This window comes from Peromyscus eremicus, chromosome 8a (genome assembly GCF_949786415.1).
Source record: "Peromyscus eremicus chromosome 8a, PerEre_H2_v1, whole genome shotgun sequence".
Classification (NCBI taxonomy): Eukaryota; Metazoa; Chordata; class Mammalia; order Rodentia; family Cricetidae; genus Peromyscus; species Peromyscus eremicus.
The window spans coordinates 53,805,299-53,826,411 of record NC_081423.1 but is presented as its reverse complement, the minus strand read 5'-3'; the positions used below and the strand labels follow the sequence as shown (position 1 = coordinate 53,826,411).

General features: G+C 52.6%; 1 protein-coding gene across 9 annotated transcripts in view; it reads right to left on the bottom strand.

The window, feature by feature from the left end:
- Mink1 (misshapen like kinase 1) overlaps positions 1–21,113 on the bottom strand; it is a 56,635-nt gene that overhangs the window by 6,732 nt on the left and 28,790 nt on the right. For 5 of the 9 annotated variants that reach the window (XM_059271068.1, XM_059271067.1, XM_059271070.1 and 2 more), the window contains exons 2-15: positions 12,484–12,549; positions 10,851–10,907; positions 10,642–10,767; positions 8,347–8,457; positions 7,985–8,075; positions 7,467–7,597; positions 7,021–7,075; positions 6,787–6,865; positions 5,100–5,275; positions 4,726–4,795; positions 3,504–3,717; positions 1,426–1,542; positions 466–687; positions 94–270 (exon numbers count right to left, since the gene is read on the bottom strand). In XM_059271068.1, coding sequence (XP_059127051.1) covers positions 94–270; positions 466–687; positions 1,426–1,542; positions 3,504–3,717; positions 4,726–4,795; positions 5,100–5,275; positions 6,787–6,865; positions 7,021–7,075; positions 7,467–7,597; positions 7,985–8,075; positions 8,347–8,457; positions 10,642–10,767; positions 10,851–10,907; positions 12,484–12,549 — 1,692 coding nt within the window. Of the gene's footprint in view, positions 1–93; positions 271–465; positions 688–888; positions 976–1,425; positions 1,543–3,503; positions 3,718–4,725; positions 4,796–5,099; positions 5,276–6,786; positions 6,866–7,020; positions 7,076–7,466; positions 7,598–7,984; positions 8,076–8,346; positions 8,458–10,641; positions 10,768–10,850; positions 10,908–12,483; positions 12,550–21,113 lie in introns of all 9 variants that reach the window. The other 4 variants (XM_059271064.1, XM_059271063.1, XM_059271065.1 and 1 more) reach the window with 1 other exon arrangement.

Genomic DNA, 21,113 nt, shown 5'->3' with positions numbered 1-21,113 from the left:
ACCGGTGACTGCACGCACGTGCTCCTGGGTACAGCTCTGGACCTGGCTCTAAGCAAAGCCACCTGCCTTGGACAGGAATGGGGACAGACTCACCTTGTGCGGTCCTTCCTGAGGTTCCACAGGCCTCTGCATAGGAGGAGTTTGGGAAAGAGGTCCTGGGGGGCTAGGAGAGGCCTGGGAGATGGGGGGCTCTGGCCCCGTACTGCTTGGCTTCTTCGTCTTGGCCAAGGGAGAGTTCTGCTGCTTATTCATCCTTGCTCTCTCTTCCACCTACGACGCAAGAGGGCCGTCAGCAGGCCAGTGTCTGCGTTCCTGCTCTCAAAATTTAGACCCTCACTTGCTCCAACCGCTCCGGCCCCTGCTCCTCGCCCTTCTCAGTGCCCATTACCGTGCAGCCCTCCCATTTTGCAGCCCTCAGTGAGATGGTCCGATGGGCTCTTAGGGGACAAGACAGGCAGTGAGTACCTCTCGGGCCCATGCTGGCTTGTCAGCAGGATTAATGCCCCGACCATAATGATACAGGGGCTTCCTGTCCCCAGGCAGGATCTGCTGCTGCTGCTGCTGCTTCTGGAGCTGCTGCTGCTGCTGCTGCTGCTGCAGGGACTTGAGGTAGGCATGCTCCTGCTGCAGCTGTCTCTGGAGCCGCTCCGACTGCCGCTGCTCCTCCAGCTGCTTCCGCTTGTATTCCTGGGTCCAACGGTAGGGAGAGAGGGCTCAGCAGGGTGTGGCCCTGGAAGTTAGAGCGGCATGCCCTTCCTTTCCTCTACTGCCTAGACGGGAGCTGCTGCCCTGACCGTGGGAAGCCCCTTTCCCTGATGTGTTCCCATCCCAGTGCAGGAAAGCAGCTCAGGATGGCATCTTCCCGAGGACACTGAGGGACCCCGTTACCAGCAGCAGGGCCTGTTCCTGGAGCAGCTGTTGCTGAAGGATCTCGAGCTGTCGCTGCTCCTCCTCTAGCCTGTGACGGATATATTCCTGGGGGGTGGGGGTGGGTGGGGGCACGGGGCAGGGAGAGAGGGAGGCGGCAGAGGAGGGTGGCAGCAGCGGCGAAGGGAGGGAGTCAGCGGGGTGAGGATGAGGGGGAACAGGGGTAGATGAGCCCCAGGGGGGCAATGAGGCACAGATGGGAATAAGAGGGCACGGGATGAGGAGGAATCAGGTGGGTATCATGAGGGACAGTGCCCAGGGAGGAGTCAGGGATGGGCAGAGAGATGGGGAATGAAGGCAGAGAGACAGGAGGGCAGGGAGCAGGGTGGGGTTGAGGGGTAGGAGAAAACAGAGAAAGGGTGAAGCTAGAAGAGATAGGAGGAATCTAGGGTGGGGAGCCAGAGGGACAGGGCACCGAGGAGGAGCGGGAAGGCAGGCAGCAGGGGCGGGGCGGGCGGGGTGGGAGGCGGGTGTGTGTGTGCGCTCTGGCGCCGGTACCTGCTCCCGCTCTGCCTGCCGCCTCTCCTCCTCCCGCCGCAGGGCCTGTATGTCTTCCAGCCGCCGCTGCTGCTCCTTCTCCTGCAGCTTCCGCTGCTCTCGCTCCCGCCGCTGTTGCTGCGGACCAAGGAGGTGGTGTGTCTTACGGACCGTGACAGATCCCAGCACAGCACAGCCTTGGAAGGATCACCCCTCCGTGGAGAACAAGGCAGGTGTGAGTTAGAGACGGTGGAGAGGAAGGTTCTAACACTTCCAAGCACATATCCCCAGCCCTGCAGTTTGTCTGGGGTAGCTGTGGGCATGGGGCTAGACAGAGACCACTGCTCCTGGAGCGGGGGGCTGAACAGGACGACATTTTCCTCTTCCCGCTGCGCTGCTGCGCCAGCTAGTTTTATGTCAACGCCACATGAGCTAGAGTCATTTTAGAAGAGGAAACCTCAACTGAGAAAACGCCCCCACCAGATCAGTGGTGCATTTTCTTGACTGATGACTGATGTGGGAGGGCCCAGCTTACTGTGGGCAGTACCAAACCTAGACTGGTGGTCTTGGCTGCTAAGGAAGCAGGACAAGCAAGCCATGGGGTACAAGCCAGTAAGCAGTGTTCCTCTCTGCCTCTTTATCAGTTCTTGCCTTGAGTTCCTACCCTGACTTCTGATGACAAACTAAGATACAGAAGTGTAAGCAAAATAAACCCTTTTCTCTCCAGGTTGCTCTCGGTTGTGGTGTGTTATCACAGCAGCTGAAAGCCTAAGACAGCCACCCAACAAAAACACAAGTGTCAAGAACAGCGCTCCCCCTCACATGCTCCTTGCACCCCAAATCTGGCTTTGCTTTGAACTCTTAAGAGATGGATGTTAGTGACAACCTTCGGCCAACAGGGGGCACCAAGTGTCTGTGCACAGAAAAGCAACCTTTGGATTTACAGAACCACCTGCATAATCAGTCGTCCAGGACACGCACAGGACGACTGGCCAGTGTCTGTCCCCGTCCCAAACAAGACCAACAATAAAATGGCCAAGACCAGGCCTCTGGACCCTGACACAGAGAAGTACTCTTCCTGTGGTGAGGCTGCTGGCCAGGCCTCTGTTACTGGCTACCAACTGCTATTACAGAGAACAGCACAAAGGCTTCATCAAGCTTTCTTGCAAATTTCTTCTTACTCAGGTGGAACAGAGGCCTATGCTGAGGAATAGCAGATAGAGGAGATGCTGGAGCTACTGCCTCCGAGACAATGTGTGTTACTAGAGATCAAACCCAAGAGTCTCAGGTATGACAGGCTCTACCGGCTGAGCTGTAGCCCCAGCCCCCAACCCTTTTTTTGAGACAAGGCCTCAACTTGACTGGCCTATAGCTGAGGCTGACCTAGAACTTCTCATCCTCCTGCCTCCTCCTTCAGACTGCTGGGATTATAAGTGCATACCACTGCAACCAGTTTTATATGGTGCTGGGGATTGGACTGGGGTTTCAGGCAAGCCCCCTATTAACTGAGCTACACAGCCTTTTGGTTATTTGGTGGTTTTGTTTTTTTGTTTTTGAGACTAGGCTGGTCTGGAATACATCTTCCTGCCTCTACCTCCCAAATGCTGGGGGTAGAGGACAAAGCCACCACACCTAGCTGTAATATTTTAATGAGTAATAAATATAACAAATAGAAAAGTGTATTTAAACATAAGATTCTCTTCAATTAAAATGAATTCCCTAAACCTACCTTAATTAGTCCAAAACAGGAAGGCTATACTTTATAACTAAAGAATCAGAAGTATGAGAAGGGTCTTTCCAGCTTTTCTGTTTGGAGCAGATCAGCTACCCCAATAAACCTGGGCACAGACCTGCAGCGGGCCGAGACTGACAGTCTACGGAGCTGGAGAGCCCAGAATGGAAGAAAGTGTGAGCAGAAACAGCTCTACCATGGCAACAGCCTTCGATTTTCAGACATGGCTCTGCTCTGACCATCCACACAGGGCTGGGGAGGGGGGACCAGGAGCCTCTAGTAACAGTGGAGTCTTTCCATGGAGCCTGAGAAGAGCTAGGCAAGCCCACGTGGCTCCTTGCTCTTCCTCCTGCCCTGGCGGACCCACCTCCTCCACGCGCCGCCGCTCCTCCTTCTGCTCTTCTATGCGGCGCTGCCGCTGGTGCAGCAGGTGTTTGATGTGGGCCTCGGGGTCTCGCTGCTGCTGCTGCAGCTGCTGTTGCTGCTGCTGCTTTAAAGCCTCCGAGTTGCTCTTATTCTCCTGCTGGAGTCGAAGGAATTCTCGGCGGAGTGTGGACTCCCCAGGCACATTCATGATGGAGCTGGAGGATTGCGGCACAAAGGCATATGGAGGTCAGAACATGCTGGTGGGCAGCCTGCCTGCATGGATGCCTCCAAATGTACCGGACACCCTGCCGATGGCTGATCCCAAAGGGGGGCAGACTTGTCTTCTTTTCTGTCCCTCTTCCCTGTTTCAGACAGGGCCTGAAGTACGTAGCCCAGACTGGTCTGCAACTTGCTATCCTGCTTCAGCCTCCCAAATGCTAGGATTAGAGGCATCTATCATCACCTGTGGCTTCTGTCTAGTGTTTAGTACCGTTTTAAAGACTCCAGCCTATACCTGTGTCAATCTTCTCCCTCCCTCTCTCCCTCTCTAAAGATTTATTTAGTTATGATGTATACAGCATGTGTGCCTGCAGGCCAGAAGTGGGCACCAGGTCTCATTACAGATGGTTGTGAGCCACCATGTGGTTGCTGGGAATTGAACTCTGGACCTCTGGAAGAGCAGCCAGTGCTCTTGACCTCTGAGCCATCTCTCCAGCCCCTCCAACCTTTTCTTTACCATTCATTTATTTCACTCTTTGTCATACAGGGACTCCATTTATTTATTTATTTATTTATTTATTTATTTATTTATTTATTTATTTATTTATTTATTTAAGTTACATCATTTAGAATGTATGTGTATGCGTGCCTCCCCCCCACCCCCCAGCTTAGGACTGAACTCAGGGCCTCTACCACTGAGCTAAATCCCCAACCCATGCATGCATGCTTTTAAGCGGCACATGTGTGCATGTCTGAGTGCACCACAGCATTCAGATGGAGGTCAGAGGACAACTTGGAAGAATTCTCTCCTTAACACGCAGACCCCAGGAACTACAGCTTGGGCAGGTGCCTCTGCCTGCTGAGACAAACACCAGCCCAGGGACTCAGTTTATACAAGCTTGTCTCTTATGTGCCATTCCCTGAGAATTCCGAAAGCCAAGGATCCTTGTCCCTTCGGACAACACACACAGACCCCACGCCCCACCTCCACCTGCCAAACCCACCTTGGCTCGCCTTCCTCTCCACGGCTGTCATCCTCCTCTTCACTGCCGCTGTACTCATATTCTGTCTCCTCTGCAAAGGGAAGACCACTGATGCTTCTCCACCCAAAGCTCCAGACTCCACCCCGGGTAGGGAAACCTTAGCTGGGAATATCATTTCAGTCTACGTGCAGAGCCCAGCACGAGGCACCTCCCTAACGAGCTCACATGCTCACACGAGCACAGGCTTGGAATGAGCTTTCTGTGAGGACATCACACAGCCACCCTACCTGCAAGTCTGACTTGAGACAAGTGGAAAAAGCCCCCTGGAGTTGCAAAGCTGGAGGAGACAGGGCAGAGACATCCCCCAAGCCCTCCAGTCCTGACCCATCACTGACCTTTCTCACCCCGCTTCTTCCGGGAGCGGTCAATGTGGTCCTTGAGCTGGATGCGGACCTGCCGCTCTGTGGGCTGGTCTCGGATGAAGGGAAACTTGAGTAACTGTTCAGTTGGTGGGCGGCTCAAGTAAGTCTTGATGAGACACGTGTCAATGAAGTCAGTGAACTTCTTCGACCTGGAAACAGTAGTGGCTCACACTGGGAGGGCCCTTTAGTGGCTCACACTGGGAGGCCCCTTCAGTGGCTCACACACACTGGGAGGCCCCTTCAGTGGCTCACACACACTGGGAGGCCCCTTTAGTGGCTCACACTGGGAGGGCCCTTTAGTGGCTCACACTGGGAGGGCCCTTTAGTGGCTCACACTGGGAGGGCCCCTTTAGTAGCTCACACTGGGAGGGCCCTTTAGTGGTTCACACACACTGGGAGGCCCCTTTAGTGGCTCACACACACTGGGAGGCCCCTTTAGTGGCTCACACACACTGGGAGGGCCCTTTAGTGGCTCACACTGGGAGGCCCCTTTAGTGGCTCACACTGGGAGGGCCCCTTTAGTGGCTCACACTGGGAGGCCCCTTTAGTGGCTCACACTAGGAGGGCCCTTTAGTGGCTCACACTGGGAGGGCCCCTTTAGTGGCTCACACTGGGAGGGCCCCTTTAGTAGCTCACACTGGGAGGGCCCTTTAGTGGTTCACACACACTGGGAGGCCCCTTTAGTGGCTCACACACACTGGGAGGCCCCTTTAGTGGCTCACACACACTGGGAGGGCCCTTTAGTGGCTCACACTGGGAGGCCCCTTTAGTGGCTCACACACACTGGGAGGGCCCTTTAGTGGCTCACACTGGGAGGCCCCTTTAGTGGCTCACACTGGGAGGGCCCCTTTAGTGGCTCACACTGGGAGGCCCCTTTAGTGGCTCACACTAGGAGGGCCCTTTAGTGGCTCACACTGGGAGGGCCCCTTTAGTGGCTCACACTGGGAGGGCCCCTTTAGTAGCTCACACTGGGAGGGCCCTTTAGTGGTTCACACACACTGGGAGGCCCCTTTAGTGGCTCACACACACTGGGAGGCCCCTTTAGTGGCTCACACACACTGGGAGGGCCCTTTAGTGGCTCACACTGGGAGGGTCCTTTAGTGGCTCACACTGGGAGGGTCCTTTAGTGGCTCACACACACTGGGAGGCCCCTTTAGTGGCTCACACACACTGGGAGGGCCCTTTAGTGGCTCACACTGGGAGGCCCCTTTAGTGGCTCACACACACTGGGAGGCCCCTTTAGTGGCTCACACTGGGAGGGCCCCTTTAGTGGCTCACACTGGGAGGCCCCTTTAGTGGCTCACACTGGGAGGCCCCTTTAGTGGCTCACACTGGGAGGGCCCCTTTAGTGGCTCACACTGGGAGGCCCCTTTAGTGGCTCACACTGGGAGGCCCCTTTAGTGGCTCACACTGGGAGGGCCCTTTAGTGGCTCACACTGGGAGGGCCCCTTTGAAAGGGGAGTCCCAGAAGATGGTGGGCCATTTATCTCTGAACTGTCTTCGCCTCCTGGCTTCTCCAAATCCCAACCCCAGCTGCTACCTACAGTCCCCACACCTCCTCTATGGCGGACACCAAAGCCTGAACACAAGGAAGTGTTAGGGTGAGGGTGGCCCTGCCTAGAAACCTTTCTTGTCAGATTGAAAACACTCACAGACATACCATTTCTTTGACTTGAGCCTGGGGGGAGGGTTCCGAGGGATAAGGAAGAGAGCCCGCATGGGGTGCATGTCACACAGAGCTGGGACACAGAAGAGACACTATCAATGCTCTTTGCCTTATCAAGAAGCCAAGGAATCCCCCCCTCAACTGACTTCGGAAGTCCACCTCCTCCCTACGCCCACTCCCTTGCCCTCCCTCCTGCCCCTCCTACTCCACGGTGAAGTCAGCACTTACGGGGGGCCCCCTCCGCCATTTCGATGGCTGTGATTCCTAGAGACCAAATGTCACTCTAAAGAAGGCAAAGCAGGGTCAGGCATGAATTGTCCCTGACAATATTACGTAACTCCCTTCACCCAGCACCCACACAAACCTACCATATCCTCACCCTTCCTCCAAATCACTCCACCTTCCCATATCAACATTTCCTGCCATACAATACTGGGTTTTCAATTAGTTTATCTGTAACAGGGTCTTGCTAGGCAGCCCTGAGGGCCTCAAACTGCAATCCCGGGTTTTGGCTTCCCAGGCCTGGCCACTGGCCTTAAGAGGTTTCTGTCTCTTCCTGTTCACACGTCATTTCCCCTCGCCCTGCTCGTGCCCCCAAAGTTTTAATCTATCCGTCACCCCATTTCACTTCCTAACCCCAGCAGCCCCAGCACTCCTGCGCTCCCACTTCATACCCTGTAGTCATAGGTGGCGTCAGGGTTCTCATCACAGGCAATGACTTCTGGGGCCATCCAGTATGGGGTCCCAATGAAAGTGTTCCGCCTGCCCACAGTGCGGTCCAGCTGAGCACTCACCCCAAAATCCACTATGAGACATGAGGAAGGGGTCAGCGTGAAATCCCTCTCTACTCTTCTGCTTCATACCGCTACATGCTCTCATGTGCCCGGCCTGAAGCAGCAGAGGCCCAGATCCTACTCAGAAACCTCAACATCCTCTTCAGGACGGCATCGCAGGCAGGAGAGACCTCAATGCCCTGTCTCCACAGAGGGTGTAGAGCAGCTGCGCCCTCATGGGCCGCAGGCGAAAGGCTCCTCGGGATTTTCAGCAGGAGGCAGACATCTCGGTGTGGGAGATGGGGACAGGGAAGAGGCCCCCTCAGCACAAATGCAGTTGGACCTACGCCAGACATTTGAGGAAGGGGACCCTGTTCCCTGGCTTGACAGTGAAAGGGCCTCAGAAGGACCCACAGTACCTAGCTTGACTTCAGCATTCTCTGTCAGCAGCACATTCTGCCCCTTGATATCTCGGTGGATCACCTTGTGGGCATGGAGATGGGCAAGACCCTGGGACAAAAGAGCGGGGAGCATCAGCCACCGTGTTGGAGGGGGTGGGAAAGAGCATGGAGGTGCGAAGCCAGCTATCAGTCCTCACTTCAGAGTGAGGCTGAAGGCACAGGCATACTCAGCCGCAGCCAGAGTTGTCCTGGGTGTGTGTGTGTGTGTGGGGGGCATCTTCAGAGTGGCCAGCGCCTTCCCCAGTGGGATGATCAGCACCCACGGAGAAGCTCTAGCCAGGGTGGCATGGGGAAGGACTGGTGAAGGGCTTCCAGCTCACCCTGAGAATTTCCCTGCAGATGTAGGCAATGCAATCCTCCTTCAGTGCGTTCCCTTTGGTGTTCTTTACCAGGTCAGTCACCGAACCAGCACCACAGAACTCCATCACCAGCTGGTCCCAGGTCCGCCGAGGAAAGAGTCAGAAAGAAAAATATCTGTCAGGCAAGGCCTCTGCCCCCAGCCAGGCCCTGGAGGAAGACCAGAGGTGTGGAGACCAGAACTAGATGAGTCCAACAGCAGGGCTGGATGGTCCCTAGCAGCCGCAGGACTTGCTGAGGTCGGAGAGAAAGGGCACACAGCCAGGGAGACTAACTGGTAGTGAGGAACGTTGCAGTGTCAGCACAGTGATGCGGGTTAGCATCTTCCCTGAAGTGCCCTCTGCTTTTACCGTATTCTCCCTAAAACCCAAACTGTCAGAACCACTGCTCAGAGCAGAGGTCGGCAGCTACAGGCGGCCAGAGAACCTGGGGTTGGCTGCTCTGTTCTGCTTTGAAAATGTGCTGTTGTTGTTGTTGTTTGGGATAGAGTCTCACAACGTAGGTCTAGTTGTAACTCACTATACAGACAAGGCTGGACCTGAATCCAGAGATCCATCTGCCTCTGCTCTCTGAGTGCGGAAATTAAAGGCGTGCACCACCACACAACCCTGTGAGTTATTCTTGTGTATACATGGGGTGCTACGGATTGAGGTGCTAGGCAAGTACCTACCAGTGAGCTACACCCAGCCTGAATCAATGGATAATGGATTTACCCCCACCCACCCCTACCTGTGCGCGCGCACGTGTGTGTGTGTGTGTGTGTGTGTGTGTGTGTGTGTGTGTGTGTGGGTGTGGTGTGGTGTGTGTGTGTGTGTGTGTGAGGTGTGTGTGTGTGAGGTGTGGTGTGTGTGTGTGGTGTGGTGTGTGGTGTGTGGTGTGTGTGTGTGTGTGTGTGTGAGGTGTGTGTGTGGTGTGGTGTGTGGTGTGTGTGTGTGTGTGAGGTGTGTGTGTGTGTGTGCGGTGTGTGTGCGTGTGCGTGTGTAGAACTTCATCAAGTTAGACTAGCTGGCTCAATAAGTTTCCAGGGATCTGCCTATCTGTCTCCCATTTTTTACCATCATTGGGAGTACAAACATCCACCGCCATGATCAGCTATTTATATGTGTTCTAAGGATCCAAACTCATGTCCTCACACTTGAAGAGCAAGGGCTCTACCAACTGAGCTTCCTCCTCAGCGTGTGTTCACTATGTTTAATGATTAGGGGGAAACAAAACCAAAAAACCCCGACAAAAGCCCAGAGTCCTATTTCATGACACATGAGGATAGTATTAAATTTTAGTGACCCAAATATAAATTTGAGGATTCAGGCACACTCATGTTTGGTTGAGTGAGGGTCTTTCTATGTAGGCCAGGGTAGCCTCAAACGTGTGATCCCCCTGCCCTCAGCCTCTTGAGTGCTGGAACTGCAGTGTGAGCCCTATGCTCAGCTAGCCAGCTCATTTGTTCATGTACTGTCTACTGCTTTCACAGACTGTCAGCAGAACTGAGTGACGGCAGCAGCAAACATAACTAACAAAGCCTAAAGCATTTACTATTGGGACATCACAAAAAAGCTCAACATCCTGGACGCAGAGGCAAGAAGGGCTGAGTCTGCTACGGAGGTTGATGGGATCCCACTCAGTGTGCTGCTGGAGAGAACTTAGGAGCAATTTCACTAAAATCGACATCTCATTTAGGAACAGGCTGGTTGGGACTGGTACGTGTGCTATGCAATCGAAGTAATTTGCATGTGCCCTACTACTGGGACAGTAGAGCACAGTGGGCAGAGAAGAGGCCCAGTACCCTATACATTAACAAGAGAATGGTCACTACTGCCTAGCTGCCAGTCCTCAGCGGTCTCCTAAATCCCTGGAGCCATTGAGACTGGAACCGTGACTCATGCTCAGCTTTGCAGGGTATATAGAAGATGCTTATTAAATAGCTAAAGTCTAGCTGACTTCCAGCATGTTCTCCAAAACTCCCAATAGCCATAATGATGCCCCTTGCCGCTCTCCCCTCAGGTTATGGGCCCAGCACCACAAAGGATGAAGCCAGGAACTCCGTGGCACCAGTGTCCAAGCTAGGATCCCTGTCACTAAACACACAAGGGGACAAGACACTGAGCACACAAGACTGAAAAGCAGAGTTCTGTGTGAGCCATGAAGTTCCTCTGGATCCACAATGTAGGCAGGAATGTCAGAACAGATACTGGCCTCGAGTGCCACATGAGCGGCTTAGGGCAGAAAAATCTGGGAGGGGCGGGAAGGGCACGTCTTACCCAGAGCTGGTCGTCGTTCCCAGGAGGGCTTTTCTTGATGAAGGCCCCATAGTAGGTGGCGATATTGCGATGGTGAGAGTACTTCTTTAACATGTTGATTTCCTGTTTGATCTCTTCCTCCTCATCCTAGACCAAAGGGGGAGGTAAGGCCTGAGATCCTAGAGCCCCTTTCGACTGCCAGCCCCACCCTTCCCAACCTCATTCCCTACCTCTGTGACGTCCATGACCTTAATGGCAGCCAGCTGCCCAGTCTTGACATGCCGACCCTGTAAGAAAGCCAAGTACAGTGAGTGTGGAGGGGTCAGGATATATGCTCATTTAGGAAAATAATGGAGAGGGAATGAGTCTGGGAAAAGCCAGGTCTCTTAGTGTTTTTCTCCCTTAGAACGTGCCCTTCATGTGGTTACACGCCTTGCTTTACAAAGCGGAAGGCAGAAGGGAGGCTCCTGAGCCATCACAGCTAACACAAAACTGCCCAGACATTTCTAGGCTGTAAAGATAAGAGCTCAACAAAGATGAAGACTCTCAACACCTGAGGTGCAGGACAGACGCCACTCCTCTGTTCCGGCCTCCCTAGTGGGGACTTCTCCATAACTGATGAAGGCTGGAAAGGGGCTAGCCCTCCCCATCTACGTAAGATAAAATGTCCGGTGCTTTCCTGGCCCAGCTACTCTAGAAAGGAGGCCTTTCCCCAGATCTATCTCATGCCCAAGGGGTTTTATGTTACTAGGGAAAGAACAGACTCACAGCTGAGTGTAGGAAACGCAGGTAAACAATGGGGCCAGCTGACGGTGCCACACCTACAGTCATCCGTCTTAACAGTGGGAAACCTTTCAGTGTGTTTGTGCCACAGCCTTTTCTACCTCAACTCCAACCCCACCCCATCCACCCTTCCAAAATCCTTTAAGAACCATCAATGGCTTGGACAAGAAAGTCCCAGGCTTCCTGAGAAGAGCAGGATTGGACAGTAGCTGTTCATGAGAAGGACATGGGCATTGCCACCCCTGAGTCCTGTCTTCAGCAGCCACCCTCCCACGACCCCAAGCACAGAAAAGCACAGCTGTCTATACAGACACAACTTAGCAGGAGCTGTACACATCTGTTCCCCCAAAGCCCATGCTTACAAAGGGAAAGGGGTTGATGAGAGAGCTTGGTAGTCCCAGTGACCAGGAGACCCAGAGGCAGGGCACCTGTGGAAATATCAGGAACTGTGCCTGGAGATGAAGCAGTAGACAAAATGTCTGGGGGCAGCACCCACTAAACATCCCCTTCATTATGTGGACATTTCATGTATGGGCGGAGGTCCGGCCACTTGAGAGGGCTGAGCTGGCCAAGCTGAAAAGCTATCAGCAGCAGAGGAAATGCCACTTCTGTGGGGAAGAGAAGCAGCTCAAAAGCAGGGGCTCTGGCTGGCTCCCTGCTTGCATGCTGCTGCAGGAGGTCAAGAAAGCTGCTTCCTCTCTGCAGGCCACCAGCGAGGTCTCATCCACCCCAAGTCTCTTTGTGGTCTTGGGAGGTGTCAATGCACTCTTCTGGCATGGGCTGTGAATTTCCAGGTGAGCTCTGACACCCACATCCCCATGTGCTCTTCCTGCTTCCTATCCCACAACCACCAGCTGCAGCCAGTTCCTGCCACACCCAGGAGCATGTCTGCACTCAGAGATGACATCTCCCTTCTTTCTGTTGTTGCTCTCTGTGGTCTGTGCTTTCCTCCCTCTTTGAGGGCCCAGCCTGTCATCTCCTGTAGCTTCCCTCAGACTGCCAGACCCAGGACTCACTTCCTGAGTTACTCTAAAGAGGGCCCCGCTAGTTTGAAGGTTGTATTTTCGTTCCATGTCTTACCTTGTACACCTGTCCATAGGTTCCATTGCCAACCACCTCCACCAGCTCAAAGATCCCTGCAGGGTCCTGAGAGGAGGGAGAAGAACAAGGTGTCATCACTTCAACAAGGACTGGGATGCTGAGGGGAAGGAGGTGTCAATCAGGACATGAGTGGCAGGGAAGGCTATCACTTAGGGACTGTGGAAAACCCTGGTGGCTAGATGCCCGTTCCCTGGATGGTCTGAGTCAATGTCCTATGGGAAGAGTCAGAAGGGGGGGACGTGGAAGTCAAGGGCCCAGGTGACTTTTCAGAGACATGCTCTTGATTCCCGACTCACTGGCCAGCTCGGTATCTGCGTTTCTAGCAGCAAGTGAGGGTGCCCAAGAACAAAGCCCTGGCTGGTCTAAACTTTCAGTGAGGTTATGCCTACAAAGTACCAGGACCGGGGCTGGCAGTGTGTGCCAATAAGAGTTTATTATTATTGATATTACTTTAAAGGCAGAAATGAAGGGCTGGAGAGACGGCTCGGTGGTTCAGAGCACTGGCTGCTCTTTCAGAGGACCAGATTCAATTCCCAGAACCCACAAAGGAGCTCACGACTGTAATTCTAGTTCCAGGGTATCAGACAGTTTCACACAGACATACATGCAGGCAAAACATTGGGCACATGAAATAAAAATAAATTAATTTAAAAGGGGGGGGTGGCAGAGATGAGCCATGCTACCAGGGCACAGGAGGTACCACCCATTGGTCTCCCCTCCCTAGTCCTCATAAAATAAGGGCCTCCAGCTAGGACATGAAGTGTTCGGGGCATGTGAAGGATTCTCCACAAAATGAGAGAAAGGGCCTCTTATTGCTGGACTGAATTCTGTCTGTCCTCCTTTTCTGAGCCATGCAGTGCCAGGAGAAGGCCCACAGGCTGAACAAAGCTTTCAAAGATGCCCCTCCTCCTGCTGGTTCACAGCAGGCAGCCTGGTCTCTGACCTATCTGTCATCCTACCCTAAGGCCTCTCCTACCCACACTCTCCTGGCAGGACTGCCCCCCACCTCCAAACTGGGAGGTGTAGCTGTAAGCTGCAGAGACTGCCCCTCCCCCATCCTGCAGGAAGGGACCAGGAGTGAGAACACCACCATGGAATCAACTCTCTAGGCAACATGTGAAGTCTCTGGGCTGATCATCCTAACATTCCCTCTCACGGATTTTAAGAACCAATACAGGATTTCTGAAAATAAAAACATCCTGTTGCACTGAAGGAATCTACAGGGACAGGTTCTAGGCACGGGGCAGACCAGGAGACCCCTGCCCAAGACTTCTTAGGAATGTGTGCTCTGCACTTTGTCCATTTTCTCAAAGAGGAAGTGGAGGGCAGAAACACACCCTGGCTCCCTCACAGCAGGGATCACAAGGCATTGTGACTGCATGTTTACTTGCTGGGAAACTCCCTGGAGGAAGTGCCTGAGTTCTTACTCTCCAAATCTGTCCTGCATCTCAACCAGACCTGGCACTCAGCAGCCTGAGACCATGTACCCCATCCTTCCCAAGGGCCTCCTCCTACTCCTTGATTACAGACCTCATGTCAACAGTCAATTATATTACTAGCTACCAAAAGGCATTTGTGTGGGTAAGGGTGCATGCATGCCATTAGGCATGTGTGGAGGTCAGAGACAACTCCAGACCATTGGTCCTCTCCTTCCACCTCGTTTGACACAGGGTCTCTTGTTTACTGCTGAGTATGTCAGAATAACTGGCTTAGTACAGAATGTGCAGAAGGAGGACAACTTGTGGGGGTCTGTTGTGTCTATCATGTGGGTCCTGGGGAACAGAACTCAGGATGTCAGGCTTGGCAGCAGTACCTTTACCCGATCAGCCACTCACTGGGGCTGGAGGCAAGTTAAAGGTCTGCCTGGACCTGACAGCTACAGGGACCCGAGGTTGAGCTGTAGTGCTGGATGTGGAGACACAGTTCCCCGAGGACCTCCCCAGGAGGAGCTCATCCATTCCCAGGCTTCCCGTGCTGGCTTTGGGAAGTCTTGAATCTGACTTCATTCAGTCCTTTCAGCAGAGGGAGCAGCAGGAAAGTAGACTGATGGGTAGGGTTTTTCTGAATACGCTGGCTTGCTAAAGGCACAGTGATATGCCACCACGGGCTCAATTCGCCACAAATTCCCCCCCCCCCCCCCAAACAGGGTTCCTCTGTGTAGCTTTGGAGCCTGTCCTGGAACTCACTCTGTATGTAGCCCAGGCTGGCCTCGAACTCACAGAGATCCTCCTGCCTCTGCCTCCCCAGTGCCTGGATTAAATGGTTTAATTTTAAAATCAAAGTTCTCAGTCTGTCTCTTTACATGTATTTGGGTGCTGAGGAATGAGATCATCTGAGGACAGACCCATGGACCCAGACACTGAGCTTCAGTGCATTTCAACCCTGCTTTCTGACCCCCTCTGCTGGCTGGAAAGGATGAGTCAGAGAAGGCGGGGGTGGGGGGTGGGGGGGTGGGGGGGTGGTGGTGGTGGTGGTGGTGTTTGTGTGTGACATACTGGTCACAGCACCTGGCCCCACTAATCAGCTGCAGCATCTTTTCTCACCAACCCCCTTGACTCCATGCTCTGTGCTGGTCACCTGGTCCTTTCTCCTTCCTTCCATGTCCTCAGTTTATTCAGACCCATCTGCTCTACAGACCTCCACCCCTCTCTCCTGCAGACCCTCCCCTCCTCCCCACTTCTCCCTTCAGCTGCCCCTGCCCACTTGAACCTCCTTAACTAAGCTTTCTTTTCTGCTCCCAAACCAGCGCGACGCCCCACTGCTTGAAGACAGTCCAACATCAGTGTGCCCATGGTGAGTCAGCCGGTAAGCTGCCCTGCACGGCTGAGCCCAGGCCCAGGGAAACTGACGAGACATCTCATCTCACTGCACCTGTTACATTAGGTGCCAATAACTCCACGGCAGCTTCTCTAGCAGGCACACCAGCTCTGCCACACTGAGAAATGCGTCACCTCGTCATCTGACGTGACGACACACAGCTGAAAGCCCAAACAGCACGGAGGGGCCGCTTGGTGTGGTGACACAAGCACCAGGAAGTGACTTTCCGGTGAGAACGTGGGTGTCTATTGGCTGTATGTCCTCGAGCAAGTGTTTGTTGGGGGCCTCATTTTCCTTCAACAAACTGACAGGGAAAGGCTGTGGTACAAAGTCTGTCCTGTGGTTCTGGAGAGAAACTTCAGCTCTAACTCAGAGTGTCCAATGGGCTCAAGAGGAGACAAAACTTGAGGGGTCTGGAGGCTGGGTGTTTCCAACCACACGTAAAGACTGAAGAGTGGCTTAGCGCATGCCCTGCTGAGGAACAGTGCCGTGGTTAAGACACTCCTCTGAGAAGTCAGGAAACGAGGGAGCATGTCTATCATGCAGTTAAAAACAAGGGTCTGATGAAAAGGCAGAGCTACTCAGGAGTGTGCGAGTCCGTGATGAAGTAGGAAGAGAAAAGAGCACAGGAAAGTGGGGTAAAAAGAAGCCAAGGCCAGCCTGAGGAACAAAGGACAGACACCAGAGCATGTGGGGAGGACAGAGTGACCAGACAGTCTCAAACGCTACAGAGCAGGTCAGAGGACATTGCAGAGGCCCCAACGGCCTCAGCTTCTAAACAACCAGTGAGAGACTTCAAGGGAACTGCACTTGTGGGAGCGGAAAGCAGAGCGGGGCCAGAGGAAATGGGAGGGTGGGGAAATGAAGGCGTGCTGGAGCACCCTCCCAGAAACATTCTGAGAGCGGAAGAGGGAAATCAGATGACGCCTAGAGAAGGCAGCAGGGTCAGACAAGGTTCTCAAAATAGGGTAGATCTCTCATGACTGTGGCTGGAAGAAGACAAAAAGAGGAGACAAAAGGAATCAAGTTGTTTTTTTCTTTTTTCTTTTTTCCCTAAGACAGGGTTTCTCTGTAGTCCTGGCTGTCCTGGATCTCACTCTGTAGCCCAGGCTGGCCTTGAACTCACAGAGATCCATATGCCTCTTCCTCTCAAGTGCTGGGATTAAAGGTGTGCGCCACTACTGCCCAGCCAAGGAATCAATTTTTAAATAACATACATGTTTGTATGTACACCTGTCAGGTTTTGCTGTTGAGGTTATTGTTTCTGTGGTAACTGTCAGGCAAACGGCCCCCCTCTGAGTTACATTCCAGAGGAAGTAAACTACTGTTCCTACATTAGGGACAAAGCCCAGTGGTGTCTGATTCTCTCTCTGCATACCCAATGATTCAGAATGCCTAGACACCTAGGAATTTAGGGTTGACGAGTACCCTGATTAGACAACAAATACAATCTGTCCTCGGTCACCGTCTTCAAAGGTGAAGAGTCTCCACGGGGCTACCCGTGCTCCCTGGCTGGCCTGGCACTGCTCTAACGAGAGAGCGCCGGAGCCTCCCTAGCCGCCTCCTCTCAGTTCCGGACACGAAACACCAGGACGGGGTAACTCCTGAGATCCGCTGAGGTCACCAAGGCAGCTAAGCAGGAAGAGGTGCTTCAGCCTCCCGCCCAGACGTGCAAGGAGAAGACCACCTCCACAAAGTTGTTCTCGGACCTCCACGAGCACTCCACGGCACCCATTCCCCTCCCCAGCACACAGCACACCTACACACAAATAGTAAACACACAATTTAAAAAAGAAGAAGAAGAAGAAGAAGAAGATGACGAGGAGGAGGAGGAGGAGGAGGGGGGGGCAGAAGAAGAAGAAGAAGAAGAAGAAGAAGAAGAAGAAGAAGAAGAAGAAGATGACGAGGAGGAGGAGGAGGAGGGGGGGGGGGCTGGAGAGAGGGCTCCAGGTCAAGAGCACTAGCTGCTCTTCGAGCTGAGTTGAGTTCAGGTCCCAGCACCCTCATGGTGGTTTACAACCATTTGTCATCCAGTTCCAGGGGATCCAATGCCCTCTTCTGGCTTCTGAGGGGTCCTGTCTGTACCTGCATGTGGAACACATAAAACTCACGAGGGACATATACACACATATATAAAAATAAATCTTTGAAGAAAATAAAAAGGAAGATGAAGGAGTTTAATAATACTCAGTGGCCTTGATAGAGATGGACCTGGAGGGAAGTTCACTTCCAGTTAGAGTGAGGACATACATGATGCGGAAAGCCTTCAGAACCTTGAATCAGTAACCGTTTCTAATACATTACACCTAAACCAGGCCAGGCATGCACGCTGGCATACATCTCTAGCCTCAGCTACTTGGGAGACGGAGGCAGGAGGATGAATCAGAGACTAGCTTGAACAATATATACCCCCAGATAAAATAACAAGTGAAAAGCTATGCAGACGTGTAGCTCGGTACAGTGCATATCCAACACACACCAGGTCCTGGGTTTGATCCCTAGCTCTCCATACACCCCGTGTGGTGATGCACACCTGGAATCCCAGCACTCCAGTAGTGATGGTAGGAAGATCATAAGTTCAAGGTTACCCTCAGCTACATAGTGAGTTTGGGGCTAGCTGGGACACTAAACTCACAATAAATGAGTCTGCTCAAAAGGGTGGGGGATACTTAGGGAAATGGTTCAGTGCTTGCTGCCTAAGTGTGAGGACCTAAAGTAGCTCCCCAGCACCCACAAAAAGGTGGATGCTCACCGGGCGGTGGTGGCGCACGCCTTTATTCCCAGCACTCGGGAGGCGGAGCCAGGTGGATCTCTGTGAGTTCGAGGCCAGCCTGGGCTACCAAGTGAGTCCCAGGAAAGGCGCAAAGCTACACAGAGAAACCCTGTCTCGAAAAACCAAAAAAAAAAAAAAAAAAAAAAAAAGGTGGATGCTCATTGCCTTAAAACCCGGGGGAATGGTATTCCTTGAGCTTGCTGGCTAATCAGCCTAGCCAATCAGTGAGCCCCAGGCTCAGAGAGTCAGTCTCAAAAAGTAAGGTGGAGAAACAGAGAGAGCAAGTATGATGTTAGTGTCCCTCCTGACAAGCACATGTACAAACACACACAGACTCCTGCAGATCCCTAGTGGCTTATTGTGACATCCGGAGATCAGCGCCTCTCTCAACCTTCCGCTGAGCAACTTCCTTTGCAGTAGATGGTGATTAACACGAGACCCACAACTGGTCAACTTGTAGGCAGTGTGCGAGTAAGAGACCGTGGAGCACACAACCTGAACACCACACCCAGCCCCAGAGCCATGGGATCTCTGTGGAAGAGGGGCAGCATGACAAGGAAACTGGTTTCTGGTCACGTCAGGACGGTTACGTGTGTGAACTCACGGTGATTGTGAGAGCATGCACAAGACCCGCACAAGCTCAGCCCAGGCCCAGGCCCGGCATGCAGGGGTTGGTGGGCATGCAGTCTCCTACCCCAGCCAAGACCCACTGGCAAGGACAGGGAGAATCAGTTCTCTTTAAGGGTGTGCCCTTATTTGAACAGCACATACGAGACTTGTCTTTTACATTTTGATTTGTTGTTTTGTTTTCTTAAAAAAGGAGGACACAGCAAGTTCCAGAACAGCCAGGGCTACATAGAGAAACCCCATTTCAAAAAAGAGGTACGCACATGCGTTTGTGTGTCTGGAGAGTTGGCTCAGAGAACTTAAAGCTCTTACAGAGGAGCCAGGTTCAACTCCCAGGCCCCACATATTGGCTCACAACAGTCTGTAACTCCAGTTCCAAGGGATCCGGTGCCATCTTCTAACCTCCACGGGCACCAGGCATGCAGCTGGCACACATACAGGTAAAACATTCATAAACATTAAAAAAACCAACAAAAAAAAAAAAACAACAAAACAAAACAAATAGCAACAGGGGGTTAGAGGTGGATCTGGGAGTAGCTGGGAGTAGTAGTGAATATGATCAATATACACCACAGGAAATTCCCAGAGAATTAAGCATTTTTTAAAAAAATTATTCCTCGGGTCCTTCAGATGGTTCAGTAGGTAGAGACACACTGGCCTTGCTACCAAGCCCAATGACCTGCATTTAGTTACTGTGATCCAACAGTGGGCGGAAAGAACCCATTTCTCCAGCTGTCCCTCTGACATCCCATGCACACGGTGGCATGCACGCTCAAACACAAACACACGTGTGGTGGTCTGGATGCAGATGGCCCCCACAGGCTTACCAATTTGAATATCTGCTTCCCAACTGGCAGACTGGGAAGGAGTAAGAGGAGTGGCCTTGTTGTCCCAGTGGCAGTGGGTCACCGGGAGTAGACTTCAAAAGCCCATGCCAGGCCTCATCTGGCTCTCTCTGCCCGCTGGTGCAGATCAGATGTTAAACTCTTAGTCACCACTCCAGCGCCATGCCTGATGGCCTGCTCCGAGGCTCCCCACCATAACGATCATGTACTAACCCTCTGAAACTGTAAGCAAGCCCCCAATTTAAACACTTCCTTTTATAAATTGCTTGGCTCATGGTGGTTCATTGTAACACTAGAATAGTAACTAAGACAAATGCAAATAACTAAGTAACTTTTTTTTTTTTTTTTTTTTTTTTTTTTTTGGTTTTTCGAGACAGGGTTTCTCTGTGTAGCTTTGCGCCTTTCCTGGAACTCACTTGGTAGTCCAGGCTGGCCTCGAACTCACAGAGATCCACCTGGCTCTGCCTCCCGAGTGCTGGGATTAAAGGCGTGCGCCACCACTGCCCGGCCTAAGTAACTATTTTTAAAAGGACACCTGGGCTGGAGAGATGGCTCAGTGATTAAGGGTGCTTACTGCTCTTACAGAGGACCAGGGTTCAGTAGCCAGCACCCACATCAGACAGCTCACAACTATCTCTAACTCCAGCTCTAGGGGTTCCAACACCCTTCTGGTCTCAACAGGTACCTGCATTCATGTTCATATACCCACACACAGATACACCCACATAGTCATAATTTAAAATGTAATTAAAATATTTTTAAAGGATTCCTACTATATTTCATCCACAAAAAAGACAAATAAAACTCTGGGAGTTCAACGATAGAGCACTTGCCCACTGTAGTACGTGCATGTGTAAACAGCACACATATGTACACTCGGATGTGTGCGTGAGAACACACACACACACACACACACACACACACACACACACACACACACGGTATGGGAGTGGCCACCACGGCCACCTGTAAGCAGTAGGGAAAGCCTGGTCTTTATGTGCTGGCCATAGAGCTCCTGGGCTGGGGTAAGCTTTTTGGGGGCCCTAGTCGCCCTTGTCCAGGGTCCACAGAAGGCCTGACCCTGAGCAGAAGTCCTGTTCAAGTGAGTCGCAGATGCCAGGCAGCACTTACTGTTCCTGTAAGGCCAAGAGCAAGGGAGTCTAAACCCAGCAGAAAGAGAAAAAATTAAATTAGAAAAGAAGCGAAGCATCTGAAGAGACATTTCTTCAAAGACATATGTAGTGGCCACTAAACATCCAGGAAATGTTGAACATGATGACTCATAAGGGAGATGCAAATAAACACAAGACGCCAGTTCACACCCCTCAGAACGGCCGTCAGCAAAGCCCAGTCAATAGATGCTGGTGAAGGCTAGCTAGGAAGAAACTGGAACCCTCAGACTGCTGGTAGAGGTGTGAAACCACATGATCACTTTGAAAACCATTTCAGCCAGGAAGAGTGGCATGTGCCTTTAATCCCAGCGCTGGGGAGGTAGAGGTAAGAGCTCTGTAAGATCAGGACCAGCCTGTCTGTGCACTGAGTTCCAG